The sequence below is a fragment of the Ictalurus punctatus genome, chromosome 27 (genome assembly GCF_001660625.3).
Source record: "Ictalurus punctatus breed USDA103 chromosome 27, Coco_2.0, whole genome shotgun sequence".
Taxonomy (NCBI): domain Eukaryota; kingdom Metazoa; phylum Chordata; class Actinopteri; order Siluriformes; family Ictaluridae; genus Ictalurus; species Ictalurus punctatus.
In genome coordinates, this window is record NC_030442.2 from 8,828,959 (window position 1) to 8,854,447 (window position 25,489).

A 25,489-nucleotide genomic window follows, 5' to 3' on the forward strand; every position below is an offset into this window, starting at 1 on the left:
GATGATCAAGTATAGATACAGTTGAATTCAAAAGTTTGCACCCCCCATGGTTTTCGAATTGATGAAAGAAAAGGAAATGTATCTCTATTTTAGCATTGATTTACAAGCAGCAAAACAACAACCCAAAAGCTACAGCCAAATCTACAGAGAGAGAGATTTTGTTGGGGTGGGACAAATGTAAGATGGTGAAGTTTTGCCATGACGCCATGATTAGTCCCCAGACCTGATTTAAAGGAGGCACTGTGTTCCCATTCCTCTGAGACATATCTGCTTGGCCAATCTTTGACATCTGGCAAAATCACAGCAGATATTTTAGGAAGAATGTGTAGATGGATATTACAACTGCGAGCATCCAAAAGCTGTTCAGAATATAATAAGAAGAAGAAGAGGAAAAAGATGATTTCTCAAAGTGTTGACTCATTATTACCATGTGAAGGTTGATTAGCGCTTTCCCACACGTTCCTAATGCCAGGAAGTTAACAAAGCGCTCGGTTAAGAAATGCTGCTGAACGATGTTGTTGTTGCTTTGACTCAGTGCACGCTGCAGTGATCGCCATCAATGATGCCATCGAACATGGAGACCCTGCAGGCACAATGGCCGCCATGAGGAACCCCAATGCCATGCTGCTTAACCTGGACGAGAGTGCCGCCCAGCACTACCAAGACACGCTGTTCCAGGCCAAAGCTGAGAAAGTGGCCAATTCCAGGAAGAGGGTACGAGATGTGCATCTTAACCAGTCACATAACGTGAAAGTAGCAATCTTCTTAATCCGTTGGTCCTGTCATTGCAAAAGCCCTAAGCTCTGTGTCCGCTGTAGATCGGGGAGAACGTGGAAGCAGAACGGGACGTCTATGAGGAGCTGCTCACCCAGGCTGAGATTCAGGGCAATGTCAACAAAGTTAACTGTAAGTTCCGTGCGAATCTGAATTTATTCACTTATTATTCGACTTAACATCAGCAATCCATCCTGTCACCCTTCTCTTCTGTTACAGTGTCCAATTCCCTGACTTCAGTGGATCAAGCACTATACAGTGGCGATGAGGACAAGCTCTACAAGGTGCTTTCGTCGCCAGTGTTGGGTCTGCAGTCCCTCAAGTCAAAGAACAAAGGATGGTACCTCAAACAGCTGGCGGCAGACCGAGAAGCTAAGGAGCAGGTAATGGAGGAAAAATAGAGCTCAGTTGTTTGTGCTTGTTTCTTTATAACAAGCGCACACACACACACAATGTAATGTAATGTAATGTAATATAATATATAATGTGGGGTTTTTATATTTTTATATATGTGTGTGTGTGTGTGTGTGTGTGTGTGTGTGTGTGTGTGTGTGTGTGTGTGTGTGTATATGTATGTGTGTATATATGTATGTATGTATGTATGTGTGTGTGTGTGTGTGTATATATATATAATATAATATAATATAATATAATATAATATAATATAATATAATATAATATAATATAATATAATATATAGAGTGTGTGGGTATAAATAATATTTTGCTTACTGTCGACCCAGAGCACCGCAGGAGAATTGCTGACCAAAGAAGAGCTGCAGAACGGCGTGGATGCAGCCAATAGCGTTGCAGATAGCTATCAGAGAAGTAGGAACCTTTTTTTTTTCATAGCACTTCGTCACCTTAATTTAAAAAAAAAAAATGTATCTTTGGGTGTATGGAATGAATTTTTTTTGGCAGATGTAATTTAAGTGTCTAGATAACCGAAGTGTGTTTGTCACTACGGTGGCAGATCAATCGAAATCGTGATTTGAAAATCAAAATTTGAAATTTTGGACATGGTCTTTTAAGTTTTGCGGCTCTAAACCTTAATACTGATGTGTTTTTGTATTTGAATCGAGTCCGTTTTACTTTAGAGTGGCCGAACATGTCTTTCTCAGTGCTTCAGGCCCTAGAGCGGATAAATGCGGCCATCAGGAAAGGTGTTCCTGAGGAAACGGTGAACGAGCTGATGAATCCAGACGCTCAGCTCCCAGCCGTCTACCCCAGAGCCGCTGAGCTGTACCAGAGAGAACTCTTCAGCCTGCAGCAGCAAAGCCCAGAGGTCAGAACATGCACGCACTCATGCACACGTACTTAAAATCAGATCGAGTTCTGTTGTCCTGACTAAGGTGTGCATCTGGTTGATCAGGGTTCACTCACGCACCCGGAACTGCTGGTTGCGGTAGAGATGCTGTCGTCGGTGGTTCTGATAAACGAGGCTCTGGATGTGGGAGACCGAGGTGCCGTGTGGAAACAGCTGAGCAGCACCGTTACAGGCCTCAGCAACGTGGAGGGAGAGTATGCACAAAGGTGAGACGCACAGCCAGTCTTCTGCACAAATCACTCAGTAACAGCCTCGCAACTTCATGTTCATTAAAATTTTTTTTACAGGTAGAAAAATTTAATGTATAATAAGAGAGAGTGTAATTTCTCACCTGCCTTCCTTAGATTCCTTCCGTAAATGATCCAGGTTAAATCCTAATCAGTATTCTACTACGACGAACATCAACGCTCGTATTAATGCTAGTATTAATACGCATTTCTTGGTTGTTGAGAGGATTTGTGATCTGAACACGAATACTCTTTGTAAAGTTCATCTGCTTTACAAAAAAAACCCCAGGAAAAAATAACACCATTTTATTCTTACAAGCAACAACAGTGACGTTTTATTTGATTTCCTGTTTAGCCATGAGAAGCTACTCGGGCAGATGGAAAAGATTTGCTATTTTGATATTGCACACACCATGTAGTGAGAATGTTTCATACTGCCATGAGCATCAGGTCTTGTTTGAATAAAAATATGCATACCACACAAAGACCGAGGTGTTTTGCACGGGTGCAGCTGTAATCTACACAGCATTGCTTTGTTGCTTAAAAAGGATACTACTGCTTGATAAACTAATTTATTATTATTATTATTATTATTATTATTATTATTATGTTGTAGTAGTAGTAGTAGTTTACCCAAGTGTGTTCGTATACCTAACATGAGAAGCGCATTTGTCTGGTACTCGAATCAACTCCCAGAAATCTCTTCTCCAAACCGTTCCCTTTTGAATAGACCTGACATCCAACATCTGTAAGCGGAATGGAAAAGCCGTGGTTATATTTTCCATATTTATATTCTATACAATTATGGTAGTATTAAAAAATTCATGAGCTTGCTCGACATAACACTGCTTCAGGCAAATAAATAAACAAGGTTGTTTGGGCACTTCTGCAGGTTATACTTGATGCATTGTTCACACATTCGCCTAAGTACTGTTTATACTTCTGGAGGATAAGAATAAGTATTAATTATATCGGGTGAATATCTTTGCAGTCATAACTTTTACAAACTATATTGAATCGTTGTTGTTGTTGTTGTTGTTGTTGTTGTTGTTGTTGTTACATTCATAATCTGTAATCCTGAAGTTCATTTCAGTTCCAAGTTGTAAAACTATGAACTATGGAAAACTTCAAGGGGGTAAATAGTTAAGGAAGGACCTGTACATTTTCCTCAAATTCTTATTGAAGCATTGTCTACCTCTGTCTGACTTGAAAACAGGTTTGTCAGGAACATATTAATGTCACACTCGTATAAACGAGAGTGAAAGAATAGCAGAATATAAAGAGATGACCTCTGATCTTTTGGATTTGGCGTATTTGCCTGGTCAGTATGTTGGCATCTTCATGTTTTTGTTCATACGGCTTTTTCGTTTTTTGTATTCAGGTACATCGACGAGTTGTTGCGCCTGAAGGCCGCAGCGCGAGAAGAAAGCAGCGACTATCTGACGTGGAACGACATCCAGGCGTGTGTGGATCAGGTCAACAGCACCATTCAAGAGGAGCACGAGAGTGAGTCACACACATAAGCGCCAGTCCACGAGCTGATCAGGTAACATCATTAGTCCTGATCTTTCACAATCTTCTGATGTGTCATTTCCTCAGGAATCGCTGCTATTGGTCTGATCAATGAGGCTCTCGATGAGGGAGACCCAAAGAAGACTCTGGAGGCGCTGCAGCAACCTGCAGCCAAGCTGACCGACGTGGATCAGTCAATAGCTCAGCATTATTTCGACAAACTCCTGGAGGCGCGGAGAGAGAAAGCTCACGTATGTCCTTTTTAGTTTTTCCTTTACATGCATTATAGTGTCTGAATTGCCCAATCTTACCAGAAGGCCCCAGTCACTCCATCTTCATTCCATGGTCTCTTTTGAAGGGTAAAAAAATATTGTATTAATTATATAATATAAACTAATATAAAAGTCCAGGACTGAATGAATCAGACAACGCGCCTTAGTTATCAAACCACATATGAATGAATGTAATCGTAAATTGTTCACAGGTGCATTTTACACAAGAAATGAGCTATTAATGAAATTCAAGTTGGTTCAGAAAAACGGTCGTATTGTATGAGTTTGTGTAAATTTACTTAAAGGAGACTCACTAATGTGAACCTCGACTGATCAGATTTTCTTCAATTTGACATACGGATTATTTTGTTTTATTTACACACGAGGATTTAATGAACATTTTGTGAAACTCCTCATTTCTTATGAGTTGAAAGGAAGCGATCCAAAATGAATCCATAAATTAATACGTAAACCTTGCCATTCAGTTAGGGGAAAAAAATAAATGCCGCCTTATAAACAGAAGAAGAATTAGTTTGCGTCTGTGGAAGCGGGTGCGCTGCAGTGGCTGAGCTGCATTATTCTGTAAGATTTTCCTTCTTATGGAGTTTTGTAGGTGTCGCTAAATGTACATGAGCTATGCGATGAACACAATTGGTAATTTAAAGGTGTTTGGCATTTTATCAGCATACAATATGTATGTGAGGTATGAAGAAAATTACCTGTGGAAGGGCAGGTGAGAATTTAGTGTGTTGTTGGCCCAAAAAAACAACAAAAAAATCGTTTACTTTAATAAAGAATTGATAAAAGAAGACGATTGTAGAAAATTTTCCAGGAAATTGTGTTTAAAACTTCTTTATTTAAAAAAAATATATATTAAACATTTTTTTAAAAGCACATAGTGTGTGAGTGAGAGAGAGAGAGAGAGAGTGCTACGCCTCCCTGTCTCTTCCCTACCCTAGAGTCTGTATCTCTGAATATCTAGTGCAAAGGAGAAGCCGCCCAGAACTCCAGCCAAAGTTCTCCTTACTTTTTATGGTTCCGCAATCACTCATGTTGTTTATATGAAGGCGTGGTCTGTTGAAAACAAAACAAACTTGAGGTTACTGGCTGCTAATTAACATCAGATCTCGAGTCTCTTCCATGGCAATTATTCATTAGTGATGTTTTATGGTTGTAATTTACCCTTTGAGCTGTTCCTTTTTTACTTGGACAGCTTCATGTATATCCTCTATTTGGTTATATTTGCTCATGGATGTAGGAACTTGAAATATAGCAGATTACCGGTGCATTTGCACTAAATATCCTGATTATTAGTCTAAAATCTGTGACTTTGATCAGATCTCATGTAAATAAAATCGTGTGATATACTGGTTTAAAGCCAGGTGAAATTAGACTCCTAATTTCATTCCTTTTAATCTCCTCCGAGAAGGGGCTGTGTAAAGTGTGGTTCCATCATTAACTCCACCTTTCATATGACACATTTACCCATGACTCCAGACGGATGACGTCATTAACATTCATTGTCTCTCGCGCTCTTCTCTTCACCCCCTGTTCACTTTGTCATCGGATTTTAACCTTTAAGTCTTCCATTACTCATAAATGCCGTTCGAGAAAGGATCCTCTAGTATCAGAATACTAAATGTAAAACGTTACATGTCGGTATGGATGTAATATCATCCCTAGGTGATGAAGTTTACCATTTCATTATAAATAGTTAGCTTTCCCCTCTGTTTACTCATGAAGTCACCGTAAGTTTCACTTGGTGAAAGTCTGTCCATGCAGGTGAGAATTGAGAACACGGTAAATGTTTGCCAGCAGAGTTCATCAGCAACATCCTCATCAGTGCTTAACTAACGTCATCCAGATGTAGGAGTGAGGGGGGGACGGGACATCAATCTGTGGGTGCAGTGAGAAACTTTCCAACCCCGCTGAATGGCGACTGATCGTTTGCACGAGCTAGAGTCTATGCCGTTTTGACTTTTTTGCTAAACTCTGTTGGAAAGCCCGTCGTTGCTTATTTTCCATGCCCTTTGTGTGTTTTCAACTCTGATTTATATCTTGTGTGTGTTTTGAGGTTTAATTGTTGCTAGGTCTAATTTCTGACTCAAGCAGGACTCAAATGGCAGTGAAAACAAAGTCTTCCTTTATGCGATGGTTTTCACAACAGTAGGAAATAACAGACTGATGACTGCGTCGCTGCCTTAAAAGGACAAAACTCTGCTGCGCCACACTGGCAGAATCGGACTGTGCATTTTTAAGCTCTGAGCATTTTCTGACTGGAGATTCCTGGGTGTGATCTTTACCTCGAGCCTTCCAGATGTTCTTGTGACATAGGAAGTGGTTATGGAAGGAAGTTTCTGCTTGTTTGTTTTTTTTTTCTCTCTCTCTCTCTTTTTTTTTTTTTTTTTTTCTCCCTCCTTTAACTTCTGCAAAGTCATGTGCTGTGCAGCTGAGGCGAGGGAAGAGCTATATTCAAACGCTGCCGCAGGTGGAAACCAGACTGTTGCAAATTCAGGGGTAAAATTAGAAATGTCACATGAACTTCAGTTGCTTATGAAAGTGTTAATACTTTTATTTAGGTGCTGTCAAATATACATTTAGACAAGGGAGTCACAATAGTGCTATCATGTGGTACCAGTGTGAAGAAACTAGCTCGTCACGTTTAATAGGAATATATTTATAGACGTTAACACAGGAATAAAGTAACCCCCTTTGTTATGACTTCATGCTGTGACAGGACCTGAAGAGATTGAAATGCAATCTCTGCCATTTTGTCCCACCCTGTTTCACTTCCGTAATTATGATTGGCGGTCTGTATCCTTTTTTTTTTTTTTTTTTTTTTTTTTTTTTTTTAAAAAGGGGGGGAAAAATTGTTACACCCTGTTGGATAGCGAAGTTCGGTGGCGTCATTGTACAAATAGAACCCTAGGCACAATCCTTCCAAATGTATGTGCCTGTAGTTAGTCATCATGTGACATCCAGTCGTTAAATGTAATAAACTCGAAATGAATTACAATAAGACAACACATTAAATAATAAAAAAGTTAACTAATGAATCAAATTAAATGGCATTAACATCACAAAACTGCAAGAGCTTAACTAATCCTCGTTTTGAGTTTGAATCTCAAAAACACTAAACCTTTTTATTCCCCAGTGGTTTCGCAGCTCCCCACCACACCCTCAAGTTCAGTTGAACCGCCAGCACTGTGAGGCCAATGGAGGAGGGCCTTGCACTGTTAGCCAATCAGAAAAGAGATTTGCTCATGGCGGAAACCACGAGGGCCCCGCCCACTTCCTCTTCATCCCATTGTAGATTACAGCAGTAGATTATAGATTCGCTAGAAGTGAACAGCAGTCACTTATTTATGAAATATGCTGTCAGTAACAGTGTAAACACAGAAGGGTTTGATGTTAAAAGATTAATGTCTCGTTTTGCAGAGTTTAATAATCTGTCCAAACAAAAAAAAAAGAAAGAAAAGGAAATGATTAGTGAAAAGTACTACTTTGCAAATCAGTTTTGTGCTCAGCTCCACACGAGCCATTCATTTTAGACTCTCACGTGCACTATAGCTGAAAATAAACCCCAAAAGAATTCAGAGAAAGACTTTACTGTGCCCAAAAAGTCTCTGGGTCATAAATAGTTTCGCCAACCAATCAGAGAGCTGCTTGTGTGTAAGAACAACTAGCCAATCCCAGTGCAGTGTGCTGATAAAAAGCGGGCGGGAGAACAAAACCGCAGTCTGGTGTGACATTGCGAAGAAACAGAGCCTCCTGGTGGCTACAAGGTCCCTAGCCAGCACAGTCAGAGAGAGAGTACATTTTATGCTGTTTATATTTGGTTTGACCTTTCAGGCTGAATCTGTTCCATTTACTGACATCCGTGATTAGTTCTGCAAGACCTAGATTCTTATAAAAGCTAGAATGCTGTTGCATCTATTCCCTCCATTAATTGGAAAACGTTTTGCATCATTTCGCTCATTTCAGAGTTTGATTTTGACTATTTGCACGCTTTCTTTCCTTGGTTTAGGAGACTCAGGATCCATCAGCAGTGCTCTGGCTGGATGAAATCCAGGAGGCCATCTTCCAAGCTAACCGAGACACCGAAGAGGCCCTGCAGTGTAAGAAAGGACTATGCATAGTTTCTAGCTTGCATCATTATCGTCTCCGTTACTTTTGGCGTTAACACTGCCTCACTCCGACAGTCTCTCAGGCAATCCAAGCCATTAATGAGGCTGTAGACAGTGGGGATGCGACCCAGACGCTGGCAGCTCTGCGCACACCTGGATCCAGTCTGTATGGCGTGACCCCAGAGTGCGCCCAGACCTATCAGGATGACCTGACTAAGATCAAGAATGACAAAAAGAAGGAGGGTAAGAGTGTAAAGTGTGCATCGCTCGTGTACCAGCGATTAGATGCGTTGATTTGGAGCGGATGTGATCCGAGTGGCTGTGTTTCCTAGGTGATAATGGTAGTGAGTGGATGAAGCACTGGGTGAAGGGAGGCTACAACTATTACTACAACCTGAAGACTAGAGAGGGCACATGGGACGAGCCTGCAGGATTTGCGCAGAACAATACCCAGCTGAACAAGGATGAGATCCAGGTGAAGATTCCAAAAATATTTAGGCAACGATGAGTCATTTGGATGTGATTTCTGTGGTAGCTGTCTCATTATTTACACTCCAGCTCCTTTCAGATATTCCTCACCATATTCATTAACTGATTCTTGTCTCTGCTCCCTGTCTAGTCTGTCGTATCAGGAGTGACCGCAGCCTACAACCGCGAGCAGTTGTGGTTGGCTAATGAGAGTCTGATCGCTAAACTGCAAGCACGATGCCGAGGTTTCCTGGTGAGGCGCAACCTAAAAGAGCGTCTCAACTTCCTGCAGACCCAGGATCCAGCCATCAGGTGCATCCAGGTGAGTCCTGGACTCGACACAACAGGCCTCATTAGGATTTTCATGGAATCTAAGCAATGCTCTGTTTATGAATTTGCTTTGCCACTGAATTGATTAGTACTTTGGGATTGACAGGCCCACTGGAAGGGTTACAAAGAAAAAAAGGCCTTCAATGAAAGAAAACAGTACTTGAAGGATCACACTGAAGATGCTGTTAAGGTATGATTGCGGTGAATAGCAATAACGGAGTTTTGACTCGCTATCAAGGACACTGATTTAATTCAATCATGAAGGTGATTACAAGAGTGCATTTATTTTTATACTCTCAGATCCAGTCGATGGTTAGAATGCACCAAGCTCGCAAAAAGTACAGAGATCGCCTGAAGTATTTCAAAGACCATGTGAGTAATCATTTCCTCAGCATCTGTATTTCACAATGATGCCGGGCAGCTGATATCGGTATGCATTGTTATTGTGTGTGGGGTTTTTTTTTTTTTTTTTTAAATATTTTTTATTTATTTATTATTTTTTGTCTTGTTCACCTTCACTGGGTTGTATTCGCAGGTGGCGGTCAATATTTATTGAGGAACAGTTATGCATATTCAGAAACGGGTTACACACATGATCAAGTCGATTGTCTGGGCTTCCCAACAAATTATGTGTATTCTCTGCACTTAGGTCACACCTCCCAAAGTTTGCCAAAATTTTTCTGGCATACTTTTGGTAAAAGCACAGGGCTTTTCAGTAGCATTTAGACCAGGGGTGTCCAGTCTTATCCGGAAACAGACTGTGTGGGTGCAGGTTTTAATTCCAGTCAAGCAGAAGCCACACCTGAGTCTACTGAAAGCCAAGATCAACTGATTAAACAGGTGGAATCAGGTGTGGCTCCCGCTTGGTTGGAATGAAAACCGCACCCACACCGGCCCTTTCCGGATAAGGTTGGACATCGCAGTCTGAAGACAGAAATAACATTTTTTTTTCTTTGCTGTCCAATGTAATACGATGGAACACAAAAGCAGCAGATGATTTTAAAAATGACAAACAAGAGAGCCTAATATGATATACAGGGTTGGGAGGGTTACTGTAAAAATGTATTCCGTTACAGTTCCAGATGACGTCATAAATCTCATCAGTAACGTAATCCAAGTATCACAATATGAACGTAATGTAATCTGGTTGCAGTCGGATTACTTCAAGGCCACATATGTAAATAAAGTTGAGAGGAAAGCAGTATGATCTAAAATGCTTTTATTTAGAACTTATTTTAATGCTTAAAACATTGTATGTTTGGATTTGTTTTAATAAAATAAATAAATAAAAGATCACTGTCCCTGATGCGGGTAACGTTACATCACAAAAGCTCGGGTGACCATATCCTTGTTTTCCTAAAAGAGGGGACACATTTATTAATTAATTTATTTTTTTAGGGGTCGCTTGTAATAGTGTTCAGAACAGTGTTGCTATGAATGCGGTCTTTAATACGCTGAAAAAGACTTACTATTAGCATCGTGTGTGTGTGTGTGTGTGTGTGTGTGTGTGTGTGTGTATAAAAAAAATAATAACAATTATAAAATTCACTCTGCTCTACACTCAGGTTTCTCTCTGCCCATGTTTTACATTTTTTGCTACGTTCTTTTGAATGTCCATGGATTAAAATATCTGATGCTACAAGTGAACCTTCTGCCATCGTTCATACATACATACATCATTCATTTGAATGGCCATGTAATACGAAGCAATGCAATAACATGAAATTAAAAATGACCTTATATGGCCATAGGCATTGTTTTTGACTCAGGACAGCTTAATTTGCTACTTTGTTGACGCCGTATACAGCAGCACTTTCGCACGTTCGCTGAGAGTAGGCTAACTGTTAAGAGGCAGGAATTTGGCTACATATTTGGCTAATAGTTGTTCAAGCCTTTTATAGTCAATCACTTGGTGTGCGTGAAGACTGGAATTACAGACAGGGGTTAAAGCAATGCAGACATGCACACCCATGATGCAGTATTAGAACATAGGCACATCAGAATGGAACTATGCCGAATCGTGGATGTCTTCTCAAATTTAGATGCTTTTTTTTAAGATAAGAAAAAGAGGCCATACGGTCACCCTAACAAAAGCATTTCAGAGATCAATTTGTATTCATTTCTATGAAATTAACTTTGTGCAAAATTTATTTGCGCATGCCCCAGGAGGTTGCTCATGTGAGCCGCGATAGGCAAGAGAGAACCAGAACTATAATCAAGCAGCTGTCTATATTGTGTTATGTCTCAAGATTCATTTCTTTGCTTTTAAATTAAAAAAAAAATTGTAATCCTGATAGTGTGCCCCCCCCCCTTTTTTTTTTTTTTTTTTTTTTTTTTTTTAAATAAACAAAATGTACCTGTAAATGGATTACTTCGTTTTTGTTGTTTTTTGAAGTAAGTGTAACGGATTATGGTTACCAGATTTTTGTATCCTGATGATGTAACGCCATTTGTTACTGCAATTGTTCATTGGGGTTTTTTACAATTAAACAGTATAGATTTCATATTATGCGTTATTCCGAAGCTTTTAAATTAACATTTGATCTAGCACATCCTATTAGTTTACATTAAATATTTTTTTTGTTGTGTCCCACTTTGTGTGTGTGTGTGTGTGTGTGTGTGTGTGTGTGTGTGTGTGTGTGTGTTTACAGTCTAAAACATATATTTCAGCATGACATTGTATAATCTATCAAACTGTCAGACAGTCGTGCTGGACTTAATACTACTCCTCGCTGCTATTGATCTAGCACAAGAGAAATGTCCATGGCCTGAGACATGCGTAATTCAGACGCAGCCTTTCAGCAAAAGTGTGTGTGTGTGTGTGTGTGTGTGTGTGTGTGTGTGTGTGTGTGTAACTCACATAACATCTGAGTAGCGCTAAAGCCTATAGTTATGTCTGAGGTCTGAATACTGATGTGTGTAGTATTGGTATTAAAGCCTTACTACGTGTGCTCAACTTATGATGATTTGGAACTGTAACCATCATCTTTGAATATCTTTTGAAATCTCAGATTAATGAAGTGGTGAAAATCCAGGCGTTTATCCGGGCCAACAAAGCAAGAGATGACTACAAGACTCTCAGTAAGCATATCTCTATATGAACTCCTTTCCAAGAAATAACTTTATACCTAGATCAGTGTATTCTGTTTTTCAGTAATATTAAGTTTACTCCAGGTTTTTTGGGGGGTTTTTTTCTTTTCTTTTTCTGTACACATCATTCATCATCATTCTCATACAGTCAACGCAGACGATCCTCCGATGGCGGTTGTACGTAAATTCGTGCACCTGCTGGACCACAGTGACCAGGACTTCCAGGAAGAGCTGGAACTGATGCGTCTGAGGGAGGAAGTGATCACCAACATCCGTTCCAACCAGCAGCTGGAGAATGACCTCAACCTGATGGACATCAAGATCGGGCTTCTTGTGAAGAACAAGATCACCCTGCAGGAGGTCGTGTCGCACAGCAAGAAGCTCACCAAGAAGAACAAGGGCGAGCTGTCCAACCTCATGATGATGAACAAGCAGAAGGGAGGACTGAAGGCTCTCAGTAAAGAAAAGCGAGACAAGCTGGAAGCCTATCAGTACCTTTTCTACCTTTTGCAGGTATGTTCTGCCTCATGTAGGTGTTGCTATTTAGATATTGTTTGCCACGTTTTGAAAAACCTTTTGAAAATGCCCTTGTGTGTTTTTTTTTTAAATTCATTCCTCAGACTAATCCCACCTACCTGGCCAAGCTGATCTTCCAAATGCCCCAGAACAAGTCCACTAAATTCATGGACTCTGTGATTTTCACCTTGTACAACTATGCGTCCAACCAGCGTGAAGAGTACCTGCTGCTCAAACTCTTCAAAACAGCACTGCAAGAGGAAATCAAGTAAGGTTCATCATATCAAACCTGTATTTATAGATGTTGGTGCCATTTTAAGCATTTGATGAGTCACGGGTTTACGCTCAACCTATCTGAACAGATCAAAAGTGGACCAGATCCAGGAGATTGTAACTGGAAACCCCACGGTCATCAAAATGGTGGTGAGCTTCAACAGAGGAGCTCGCGGTCAGAACGCTCTGAGGCAGATCCTGTCTCCGGTCGTCAAAGAAATCATGGACGACAAGACGCTAAACATCAAAACTGACCCCGTGGACATTTACAAGGCCTGGGTGAACCAGATGGAGTCTCAGACTGGAGAGGCCAGGTTTGGGCTGCTTTATGTTTTACGTTTGCAATTTGATAAGTGACTTACCAGTGAGATACCGGTTGGTGGAATAAAACAAAAAAGGGATGTGCGGTCATATCGATGAAAATGATCAACAATTGTCTGGTGTGATCCGACTTTTTAAGCATTTTATCCTTCCTTCACCACGACAATTTACCAACATTTTTATTACTTCACGCACAGCACTTTTAATCTATTTTCGTTTATAGTTACGTGTGATGTGGTGGAGTGTCACCAGATTTTAATTCCTGCTATCACTTATTACTAGTCTTTGATTACATGGAGCATGTTCCATACTAGTCCCTGCGTTAGCTGTTACTATAGAAACGATGCAAGAGATATATCAAAGATTTTATATATGTATCTCCCCCCTTTTCACTTCTGGGGATAACCAGATATTAAGATGCTTTACGTCTTTGTGTGTGTGTGTCCAAGTCTGACGACGTGAAGTTTTTGGTTTTTTTGCTCCCCCCAACGCTGGCTAGTCTCAAAAGTTAACATGCACTTAACTTTTCTCATGTATAGCAAGCTGCCTTACGATGTCACTCCAGAGCAAGCCATGAGCCATGAAGAGGTTCGGACACGTCTGGAAGCCTCCATTAAGAACATGCGGACAGTGACTGACAAATTCCTGTCAGCCATCGTGGTTTCTGTTGACAAAATCCCGTGAGTGTTGATCTCCGATAGATTTTGAGTATACAGTATGTGTGATTTATTTATCTACAGTGCCCCTGCTTTGGCACGTCTCTCCCACTGTAAGTAAAGCTTTAAATACGTTGGCGTGTTTTGGATTTGAATATTGAAACGCAGGCCTGTTATATGATCTGCCTGTTTGTTCAGGCTCGGTATGGAAGCATCGGTGTTACTGATACACTCTCGCTGACTCTCTGACTCTGACTTTTATTCATCTGCAGTTATGGAATGCGTTTCATTGCCAAAGTGCTGAAGGATACACTTAATGAAAAGTTCCCCGATGCCACAGAGGATGAGCTTTTGAAGGTTTGTGCTCAGTCATCCCATAAATCACAGCTGACCACGTGGCTTTTTAAAATTTATTTATTTATTTATTTGTTTTAATTGTTACGCACGTTTTCTTCACTTTCTTGGGCGGTCATATTTCTCTTTTAAACTCGAGTTTCTGGTTTGGATCTGTTTTCCTTTTGTATACACAAACCTGGATTTGATCACTTTTACTGATGGGCATCTCAAGTAAATTTTTTGTGGTCAAGTACTTGAACCATGCACACACAAACGCACACAACTTGACTACTTCATATTTAAAATAAAGAGTCTACCTTGTTTGTGATGGCCTGTTTTAATAATAGAACATTTCCCTCATTCCACTAAGTGGCCATTAATAAAAATCAGCTTATTAAAAATGTAGTATTAGCTATTATTGTTAATTAAATATTATTTTCTACTACCACAGACAGAACAAGCATTAGAAGTAGCACTACAGTGTGTGTGTGTGTGTGTGTGTGTGTGTGTGTGTGTGTTGCATGAACCATGGAAGGTAAAAACTTAAGTAAAGAAAATGTCAAGGAGGCAATATCATACTTTTCTTATAAACATTGTTTTAGATGTTCTTCATACAATAATGTTGCTAATAGATAGAATTTATATTACGCTACCGAGCCGAATATGCCTCCAACACGCATACCGTGAATGGGAAGCGGTCTGTGATTCAGATTAAGCCTAACCGAGGGTCTGCTTAGGCCACGTTCGCATTACAGGCGCCTTTAATCAATCAGTTCTGTTTTTTTTTTTTTTTTGCTTTTCTTGGATGTGTCTATCTTGACTGTTCAGGTTTATCACAATTGATCCATATCTGTCTTTTAGTTTGACTCCGCCTGTCCTCTAAACCATCCTGCATGTGCATATCGATTTCTTGTGCAGTTGTCTGTCTACTGTACGTTACTCGGTTTCAGTAGGTTCCTTTGACTCAGCTCGATTTCCTCGTCCTTTCCCTAAATGTAATCGCTGCTGTCACTGGTCTCCATTGTTGATTTTGTCTTACTGCTGAAACTTGATGACAGAGATATGCACATGTGTGTTGGGAGGGGAAAAGCCACATGATTTTGAAAGGATTGGATTTTGGCATGCACACCGTCCTCGGGGGAGATCAGACCTGTGTTACATAAAGGCAGAAAATCAGATCTGGGAAACTTCACCCTGATGAGCGAAGCCATAGAGTAAAACATAATGGCTTTGTAGAGCTAATAATAATGGGGTGGCTGTGACTCAGGTGGTAGAGCGGGTTGTCCACTAATCGTAGGGTTGGCGGTTCGATTCCCGGCCCGCGTGACTCCACATGCCGAAGTGTCCTTGGGAAAGACACTGAACGCTCCCCGAGTTGCTCCCGATGGCAAGTTGGCACCTTGCATAGCAGCTCTGCTTCCATTGGAGGGTGTGTGTGTGAGTGAATGTATGAATGAGAACCAGTGTAAAGTGCTTTGGAACCACTAAGGTTAAAAAAGTGCTCTATAAGTGCAGACCCTTTAATAAATGGGCAAATAAAGCACCGTTTGAGATTCACATTATCGTTGTCGGTTTGTACTTTGCTTTCTGTTTTAATTAAGAACAAAGTATTGTACATTTGGGTCGATTGTCTTCATTACTGCATTACTTGCTGTCTCGTGCCGAGGTGGACTGGTGACCCCGGAATGCCATGTATTCACATTTTAACATGGGGAAAAAAACTTTTTCTTTTCCTCTTGTCTTTTTGTTTGTCAGCCCAATTTTTTCTAGCGTTGTACTAGTCGAGTGGGTGTATATCAAGTACTTGGCTATTTAACTACTTGTGCCCATCACTATATTGCATTACATTATTCAGTGCTCCTTTTGGAACCTGTGCTTGAGAATACCTCGACTGTGGTGCTTCTTTCTCTTCACTTTCCTGAATGCTGAGTGCTACCTCTATCTCTTTTGTCTTTCTGTCCGCCGTCTCTTCTGGCTCCAGCCGCGCTCTTTGCCCTTGCCTTCGCTCCTCTCTCGAGACTTCACCGCTTCTCCGTTCCTGCGCACGCCAGGTGAGCCACACCGCTGTCTCTCTTTCCTTCACGCTCCCTGCCTTGTTTTCTGCTCTGCCCTGCTGAAAAATCGGTTTTGGCGGGGGGGGTGGGGGGCTGCAACGCTTAATTATATTTCCTTACACCAGCTGTGTTACAGCTAAGATTTTACAGCATTGCCAGTCAGTCTGATTGTGTACATCTTGATTTTCAGATTGTTGGAAACCTGCTGTATTATCGCTATATGAACCCTGCCATTGTGGCTCCTGATGCTTTTGACATCATTGACATGTCAGCTGGAGGTCAGCTGACCACCGATCAGCGGCGAAACCTGGGCTCCATCGCCAAAATGCTGCAGCACGCTGCTTCAAATAAGATGTTTCTCGGCGACAACGCCCATCTTAACCCCATCAACGAGTACCTTACCAACTCCTACCAGAAATTTAGGTACGTAATTTACCTCACGCTTTCCATTGCCACTATCCCCCAGTTTGCATTTCCTGGCATTGAGTTTGTGAGTCAATCTTAGAATAAGGGCGGTACACGTGTTGTCATTTAAAATGATAGCTCCAGTCTCATTATGTTTCTGTTGCCATATCTTCCTTTTATTCTGCTTGCTCTAATATCCTCTTTCTTCTCTTCCCATCAGACGTTTCTTCTTGGCAGCTTGTGACGTCCCGTCACTGGAGGATAAATTTAACGTGGATCAGTACTCAGACCTGGTCACCGTAACCAAGCCAGTTATTTACATCTCCATCGGCGAGATCATCAATACACACACGGTCCGTGTCTGCGCAGTCACACTCGTACAGTACCTGCCTGTAGGATCTATTTTCATGACTCACTGGATGTTGTTTGTTTTTTTTTGTTTTTTTCCTTCTCATCTCGCAGCTCTTGCTAGATCACCAGGACGCCATCGCTCCCGAGCACAATGATCCCATTCATGAGCTGCTGGAAGATTTGGGAGAGGTGCCAACCATCGAGTCTCTGATAGGTGAGTCACTGAGGGGGAAAAGTAGAAAATATAGCAACTGAACAGCGGTTTACTTCAGCTGGGATTTTTTTTATCCACTTGCAGGAGAGAATCCACTGCCACCAGATGACCCTAACAAGGAAATGATGGGCAAGACGGAAGTCTCTCTCACCCTTACCAACAAATTTGATGTCCCTGGTGAAGCCAATGCTGAAACCGATGCCAAGACCCTCCTTCTGAAGTATGTCGTCTTCTCCTTCTGAAGTATTTCAGATTGAGCTAAAGTTCATGGTTCAAATCTCCTCAAAATCATTTTCTTTTTAGCACCAAGAGGCTCATTGTGGACGTGATCCGGTTCCAACCAGGAGAAACGCTATCCGAAATCCTGGACACCGCAGCAACTCCGGAGCAGGTAAACACCAGAAAGGGAGTGTACGATTGTGCTACGAGGACAACCAGCTGGATGTGTTCACCGATGCCTTGTTATCGATTGGTGTTGTCTACAGGAGGTGGAGTACCAGCGTGCCATGCAGAGACGAGCCATCCGTGACGCCAAGACACCCGAAAAGATGAAACAGGCCAAACCGGTGGTGGATGACAGTCTCACACTGCAAGGCAAAAAGGACAAGATTAAGAGCAACCTTCAGAGGCTGGCAGAGCTGGGGAAAGTTCAACCAGAGAACCGATTCCAGGATCTTATCAATGACATTGCTAAGGTACCATATCGGACATACTTAGTGTTTTTAGATATTTCAAATAACGAAATGTCACGATGAACTTAAAAAGTAGGTTTTAAAATTGTATGATGGGGAGGGGCCTAAAAATTCCCGGAATTGCTACAAAAAAAAACAACAAAACCTATTGTTATAAAACTTACTTCATTCCTTCTTTATTCCCCTTCGGAGTATTTTCTTTGTGATGCGATACACTCGTCCCAGTGTTTCTCCCGTTCTGGGAAACAGTTCCTGCAGTCATCTTTTGTCATCCTGTCCAGAGCCTCCTGGGGTTTTGTTTTGTTTTTGCTTTTTTTTTTCCTGTGGATTTCTTCCACAGTGACGAATCTTTTCCCCCTTTAGTTTCATTTTTAATTTCGGAATAAAAGGAGTGTAAGGAGAGATCTAGCGAATACAGTGGATATGAAATAACCACATCGTTTCTGGGTAAAAACTCAATGTTGGCAGCGCAGAGTGTGCAGGTGCATTGTTGTGGTGCACCACTACTCCGGACGTTTCTCCTGATTCTTTCCCGCAGACGCTTAAATAAAATACACCACTTTTGAATTCTGGGAATTTTTGGTTATTACATGTTATATGAGCTTACTCTTTGTCTCTGGGTGAATCCACTGGGCATATACTGTAGTGCGCTATGTTCTGTAGGTTTTACAAAGCCATTTTGTGATGCCCTGTGTAGTGAGCTTATATTGTTGATAGGAATCCACCAGATTAACAGTTTAAATGTGATTGCTCTGAAATATGAAGATTATGTGGATTCTAGACAGCATAAGAAATCTGCTAGATATCAGCAACAGGAAAACAATTATTACGGGTAAACAAAGTTTTAAAAAAAAGGGGGGGGACAATTTTCACACTGGTTTGACAGAAATGTGTAGTACTGTTAATTACATTTGTGTATAATGAATTATTATTATTATTATTATTATTATTATTATTATTATTATTATATGCAGGTTAATATTACAATGGATTTAAAAGTTCAAATGTATTTTATCCATAATTTAGAACTAGTTTTAGCTTCTCATGTCCAAATGAATATAATTAGGAAGATTGGAAAACGGGGGAGGGTCTGTCCAACAGAGATGCTATGTACTATATGTAAAAAATAAATAAATAAATAAATAAATAAATAAAATAATAATAAATACAGAATCATGTTTCCATAATATGCCTGTAATGTAACATTATACATAATGTAAACATAAAAACTGTTATTTGTGCAGGACATCAGAAATCAGAGGCGGTATCGCCAGAGAAGGAAGGCCGAGTTGGTGAAGCTTCAGCAGACCAATAATGCCCTTAACACAAAGACCAGTTTCTACAACGTACAGATTGATTACTACAACCAGTACATCAAGACCTGCATGGACAATCTGGCCAAGGGCAAGTAAGTGTGTTTCATCTGTTTTTGTCCAGCGACAAGGGTAATGTCACTGTAACATGTAAGTAGCCAAAGAGGGCTGGCTTTTGCTCTTCAGAGCTTATGGATCGTCTTTATTCCTAATCAGAGTGTCAAAGAAGCCTGGAGAAAACAAGGCGAAGAAGAGCAAGCAGGCTTCACAGAAGTACACAGCAGCACGTCTGCATGAGAAGGGAGTGCTGATCGAGATCGAGGATCTGCAAACCAATCAGTGAGTCTTCACCCGATTTTACAAAAATATACACAGTCCTGTACATGTTAGATTTCCAAACATTAATTTTCTAGCACAAGATTTAATGTTGCAGAAAAATGTTTGTATGTCAGTAAAGAAAGCAGAATATTATGCGAGACACTTTTCAGACACAAAATATAATGATGATTTGCTGCACTAATGAGAAGCAAGTGAAAAAGTCAAAGTCTCCAAGAGAACCGTGGCTGGTTCTGGAAGATGCTCAATAAAACCTACAGCTCATTTCCTTATAAAACTATTTTAAAAAATTAAAGCAAAGGTCATCACACCAGATATTGACTTTGTTTAATTTATTACTCTCTACTGCTCTTTATAGTATTTTTTTTTAATGTAGAAACATTTCATTTCATTATTTTTGAAGGCATCTTTGCTCTACAATGTTTGTTTGCATGTGCCGAAGACTTTTGCTCAGTGCTGTATGTATTAAATGTGCCACAAACTGTTTACAATATGCATCATATTTCCTTTTTTTCACAGATTCAAGAATGTCATTTTTGAGATTTCTCCATCTGAGGCTGTGGGAGTGTTTGATGTAAAAGCCAAGTTCATGGGAGTCCATTTGGAGACGCTAATGTTAGAGTACCAGGTAAAGTTTATTCTTTAATTATTGTACTATATTTTTGTTTGTTTGATTACTGATTGATTGATTGATTGATTGATTGATTTGATTATTTTATTTATTATATTTGGACCTCTTGTGTTTTTGTGATTTTAGAATCCCACATAAACATTATACATTTATATCCATTTTACATCTTATATGCTGGCTTAGTGGTTAACACATTTGCCCCATATCGCACTGGTTGGGGTTTCGATTCTCACCTCTGTCCTGTGTGCGCAGAGTTTGCATGTTCTCCACATGCTTCAGGGTTTCCTCCAGGTACTCTTTGTTTCCTCCCCCAGTCCAAAGACAAACAGTGGCCTCCACTAATATTGGCACCCTTACTAAATATGAACAGAGAAGGCTGTGGGAAAAATTCTTTTGTTTAACCCTTTGATCTTTTGTTTAAAAAAAAAAAAATCGCAAAAATACTCTGCTCTCAGGGATTTCAAACAATTGCAAACAAAGCACATTTATCAAAAAATATCTTTGTTAAATATAGGTATAGAACAATTAATGGCACACTTTGTCAGTACTTTGTGCTACCTCCCTTTGCCAAGATAACAGCTGAGTCTTTTCCTATAATTCCTGATGAGAGACAATATAGACACATTTTCTTATAGACCAGCTGTGATCCTTGGAGGAAATGTGAAAATGTATCATATGATGTTATTTCTAAATATTACATTACACTGTATAATAATATCCGAACTAGGGCTGCTGGATTATGGCAAAAATCATAATCACGATTATTTTGGTCTGTGTTGAGATCACGATTATTAAACGCGATTACTCATTGACTTTGGAAACATCATGCGTTTATTGAACTTTAAAAAGCAAAAAAAAAAAAAGAAAGAAGAACTTTATTGTATTTTTAACAGTGGGTTTCCTTGAATATAATTCAACTTTTAAAATTTTGGCTATGCGATTTCTGGCGAATCACATCGCCAGAAATGAACTTTAAACTTCCTTAGCCAATGAAATTCTTAACCAAGACGAAACTAACTACCTAACTGCAATTCTCCAGCTGTGATCCTTGGAGATTTTTTGGCCACTCGAGCCATCCTGTTCACAGTGCACTGAGACAATATAGACACGCGTCCAATTCCAGGTTGAGTCATAACATTTCCAGTTGACTGGAACTTCTGAATTATTGTCCTGATGGTGGAAATGGGCATTTTCAATGCTTGTGCTGTTTTCTTATAGACACTTCCCATTTTGTGAAGCTCAGCAACCTTTTGCCGCACATCACAGCTATATTCCTTTGTCTTACCCATTGTAATGAATGACTAAGGGATTTTGACCTAAAAATCCTCATATTCGTGTTACCTCATATTTATTCCCCTGTGAAACAGGAAGTCATGGTTGAACAATTTCCTGTTCCAAGTCACCCAGGTGTACTAAAAAAAATTTTTTATTATTTTTTTAAATATCAATGGGAATGTACTTCACATATATTTTCTCATATGAATTCATAAGGGTGCCAATAATTTTCACACCTATATTTATCAAATGTTTTTCGAAACCCATGTTTTTGCAATTGTTTGATATCCATAAGAGCAGAGTAGTTTTGTTTTTAAACAAAATATTAAGTTAAACAAGAGAGACAATTTTTCACAGCCGCCTTTGCTCATATTTACCAAAGGTGCCAATATTATTGGAGGGTGCTGTAGGCTGACTGGCATCTCCAAATTGTCTGTAGTGTGTGAATAGGTGCGTGATTGTGCCCTGTGATGGATTGGCACCGTGTCCAGGGTGTCCCCCACCTTGTACCCAGAGTTCCCTGGGGTAGGCTCCAGGTTCCCTGCGACCCTATGTAGGATAAGAAGTACAAAAAATGGATGGATGATGTTTGATTATTAATCAATTACTTCATGTATTTATTTATTTATTTATTCATTTAGACATTTGTCTTCTTGAGACATTAATGTTACAATACCAAGTATAGCTTATTTTTTTTATATGCCTTTTTACATGTTTTTATTTATTTATTTATTAATCATTTAAATATTATAATATCTGCATTGCTGGTGTAAAACGCATTTATCGTTCTTTGATTCGCAGGATCTTCTGCAGTTACAGTACGAGGGCGTGGCCGTAATGAAGCTTTTTGATCGAGCCACTGTCAACGTCAACCTGCTCATTTTCCTGCTTAATAAGAAATTCTATGGCAAATAGAGACTCTGAGAAGGGCTTTACAGACTGTTACATACAAAGCTATGCCCATACCACACGACACCTGCCCCTGCAGTCCTGTTATCCACCTGCACTACTCAGAATATTCCTCTGTCTCAAGAAATGTCAATGAGTACTCTTCTTCAATTCCTAGAAATGTTTTTCACTGCTTTGGTAAAATGTTACTTGCATTAGATTTGCTCTGCAGAAAATTGCGCCTGCACGAGATTTCAGTACTATGTGATATGTAAAGAGAATGATTTCGATGATGGTTTTGTTGTTGCATTTAAATTTTATGCCTCGGGATGACTGAGCATGTTTCTAAGTATGCCTTAGTATGTCATATAGGAAGTATGCAGCCAAAAATGATATTTATCACAGCAATACTCATCATCTGCCTTACTCAAGAGTTCTGGAATTTAAACCTGGATTGTATTATCTTGTCACAAATTGTAATATATTGGAAAAGATATCTATCAATCCCCTCCCAGCTATCAGATGCTGTATGAATTTTACGTTTATGTCCTTTTTTGAGTTTTTGGCTTTCTTGTTTTTTTTTTCTTTCTTTCTTTCTAAATGTGTTTTTACACTGCCTTAACTTGAATAAACTGTTGGGTGTAAAGTGCTCATATATTAGCAGTCTTAACCGGGCTCTTCGATTCCTACTGAAGTATGACAGCCAAAGGCAGAGCATGGTGTCAGGGTTTTTCTCAACACTTCTTCCTCTGTATTTGAAACTAACGTCAGTTACTGTGGGAAATAGAAGGGACTTTGCATATAAACATGAATGCTACATAATCCATTTAAATCAGATCACCTTTCCTGTCCTCATCCAAACAACTGAGAGAATTCAAATAGTTCAAATGTTTTGGTTCTGTTTATGGTGACCGTGCTATAATGTGGTGTCGGACTACTACATCTAGCTGCGTGGGGTCATGGTAGGCTGGTGTCTGGATATTTCATTATCGTTGTGTTTTGCCCTTTCGGATGTTTGTATGCAATCAGATTGAACGGCATTTGAATCATAAATGTGTAAAATGTTAATTATAAGTATTTACCTACCAGTATAGTGTGATTTTTTTTTTTTTTTTTTTTTTTTTTTTTTTTTTTTGGCCACAAAACAAGGCTGGTGCTGAATAGCCCAGGAAGCAATAAAAATAAGGATCATAAATAGGACAATCAAAGTACAGCTGGAAAATAAATAAATAAATAAATAAATGAGTAAAATAATTTGCACTGTTTGTGATCTGTTTATTTGTTTCTCGGATTCATTGCTATTACAGTTTTTTAGGTTCTGTCTGAATGTACAATCATGTGCCAAATAAAACAACATAAATGTCTTAGTAAAGTATTTGTGAAAGCACAGTTCTCCAGAACCGCTTCAGTGCACTTTGGATTCAATCCTATAAGTCTCATGAACTGTACTTTGTGATGATGTTGCCCATATCCCTCTGCTTGGCTGACAGGAGTGGAACCCAACATGGTCCTCTGTTGCTGTAACCCATCCTTAAGGTTTGATGATCTATATGGTCTGAGATACTTTTCTGTTCACCATGGTTGTACAGAGTGGTTATTTGAGTTACCGTAGCCTTCCTGTCAGTCTGGCCATTCCTCTCTGACGTCTCCCGTCAACAAGACATTTTCTGCTTGCAGAACTGATCATCACTGATGTTCTTTTGGGGGGGGGGGGGGGGTTACGCACTATTTTGTGTAAACTATACAGACTGCTGTGTATGAAAATCTCAGTTTTGGAAATACTCAAACCAGTCTCTGGGACCAGCAACCAGTCCCTGAGATCACATTCGGATGTTTGATGTGAACATTAACTGAAACTCTTGACCTGTATTTGCATGATTTTATGCATTGTGCTGCTGCTACACGATCTGCTGATTGAACTAATGCATGAATGAGCAGGGGTACATGTGTTCCTAATAAAGTGGACGGTTTGTTTGTAAAAAAAACAAACACAGAAGCAAACTCAAAACAAGAGCTGTACACTTTGTTAGAATTCATATACATAAGAGAAACTAACATTCTCATCAGAAGTGCATTCTCAACAGTTACCAAGTATCTCTTTTCTAGATTTAAAAAAAAAAGAAGACGTTTTGTTTTTACTTCAAACTCCAAAGATCTGAGGCACTTCACCATATTTATTAAAACACTACTCAATATTCAAATTTAAATAGTTTTCATTTTAGGCTGGCTAACAAATCAGATTGGTGATTTTTCTTGAACCAAACTTGGCTTAATATTCTCAAATTTCTAACACGTTTTGAGGACTAGGAATTTAATTTCCAACGTCTCACCCAATAGCAAATTAATAAGTGCTTGGTCCATTAGTGGAGCTCAGGAAATATCAGCTGATTGTAACTGAGGCAGTAAATAAACCAAAATCTATACAGGATTTTAGGTTCTATCTACCTTAAAGCAGGTATAAGTAAAAGCTGTGTGATTCGAAGAATTGTAAACATCTAAAACTTTTAGTTGCTTTTAGTTGTACTGCTCTGAATCTTTGGAATACCTTGCCTCAAGACATATGTAATAGTTCTAGTCTTTGGATTTTTAGATCACGTCTTAAAACTATATATATGTATTTTTTTAGAATAGCTTATTCTGTTTGATACAGCTATTGTATATTGTTTCTACATATATTACTTATGCATCTTATTGTTTGTAAGATGTCCTCGAGTCTCTTGAAAGGAGCCCATAAATAAAATTCATTATGATGATTATTATTATTACAATTAAAAGGCTACTACAAAAACCATAGATAATTGGCTTAATATTCACGATAATTCTTTCTTCTCTATCAGAAACAGAAGGGAATTTTGAGGTTAAATTTAAATCTGCAATGGCCAAGTGCTCCATAAATTCACTATTTAAAACCATAAACATTACACAAAATGAAAAAAGTGCAATCCAGTTTTTACAGCTACTGTCCACCACCTTCCCCTGTGGTGAAGGATTTTTTGTTGTTGTTGTTTAAGATCCATAAAAGAAGTTAGTGCCATAGGAAAACAGTGCCTGATTACTCCAAAACTCCTTTTGTCATTACTAAAAGGTAATAATGGTGCAGTG

At 39.5% G+C, this 25,489-nt stretch overlaps 1 protein-coding gene across 1 annotated transcript in view; it reads left to right on the forward strand.

The window, feature by feature from the left end:
- iqgap1 (IQ motif containing GTPase activating protein 1) overlaps positions 1-23,042 on the forward strand; it is a 51,541-nt gene extending 28,499 nt beyond the window's left edge. Inside the window, exons 8-37 of the mRNA XM_017458556.3 lie at positions 536-714; positions 819-906; positions 994-1,157; positions 1,517-1,601; positions 1,895-2,058; positions 2,146-2,306; positions 3,709-3,833; positions 3,927-4,090; positions 8,139-8,229; positions 8,314-8,481; positions 8,571-8,713; positions 8,858-9,028; positions 9,143-9,226; positions 9,337-9,408; positions 12,048-12,117; positions 12,275-12,639; positions 12,747-12,910; positions 13,005-13,229; positions 13,776-13,916; positions 14,165-14,249; positions 16,473-16,705; positions 16,908-17,040; positions 17,150-17,252; positions 17,337-17,472; positions 17,556-17,643; positions 17,738-17,947; positions 19,189-19,352; positions 19,474-19,596; positions 20,113-20,221; positions 22,301-23,042. Coding sequence (XP_017314045.1) covers positions 536-714; positions 819-906; positions 994-1,157; positions 1,517-1,601; positions 1,895-2,058; positions 2,146-2,306; positions 3,709-3,833; positions 3,927-4,090; positions 8,139-8,229; positions 8,314-8,481; positions 8,571-8,713; positions 8,858-9,028; positions 9,143-9,226; positions 9,337-9,408; positions 12,048-12,117; positions 12,275-12,639; positions 12,747-12,910; positions 13,005-13,229; positions 13,776-13,916; positions 14,165-14,249; positions 16,473-16,705; positions 16,908-17,040; positions 17,150-17,252; positions 17,337-17,472; positions 17,556-17,643; positions 17,738-17,947; positions 19,189-19,352; positions 19,474-19,596; positions 20,113-20,221; positions 22,301-22,414 — 4,322 coding nt within the window. The 3' untranslated portion in view covers positions 22,415-23,042. The remainder of the gene's footprint in view (positions 1-535; positions 715-818; positions 907-993; positions 1,158-1,516; positions 1,602-1,894; positions 2,059-2,145; positions 2,307-3,708; positions 3,834-3,926; positions 4,091-8,138; positions 8,230-8,313; positions 8,482-8,570; positions 8,714-8,857; positions 9,029-9,142; positions 9,227-9,336; positions 9,409-12,047; positions 12,118-12,274; positions 12,640-12,746; positions 12,911-13,004; positions 13,230-13,775; positions 13,917-14,164; positions 14,250-16,472; positions 16,706-16,907; positions 17,041-17,149; positions 17,253-17,336; positions 17,473-17,555; positions 17,644-17,737; positions 17,948-19,188; positions 19,353-19,473; positions 19,597-20,112; positions 20,222-22,300) is intronic.
- Positions 23,043-25,489: the final 2,447 nt, after the last annotated feature.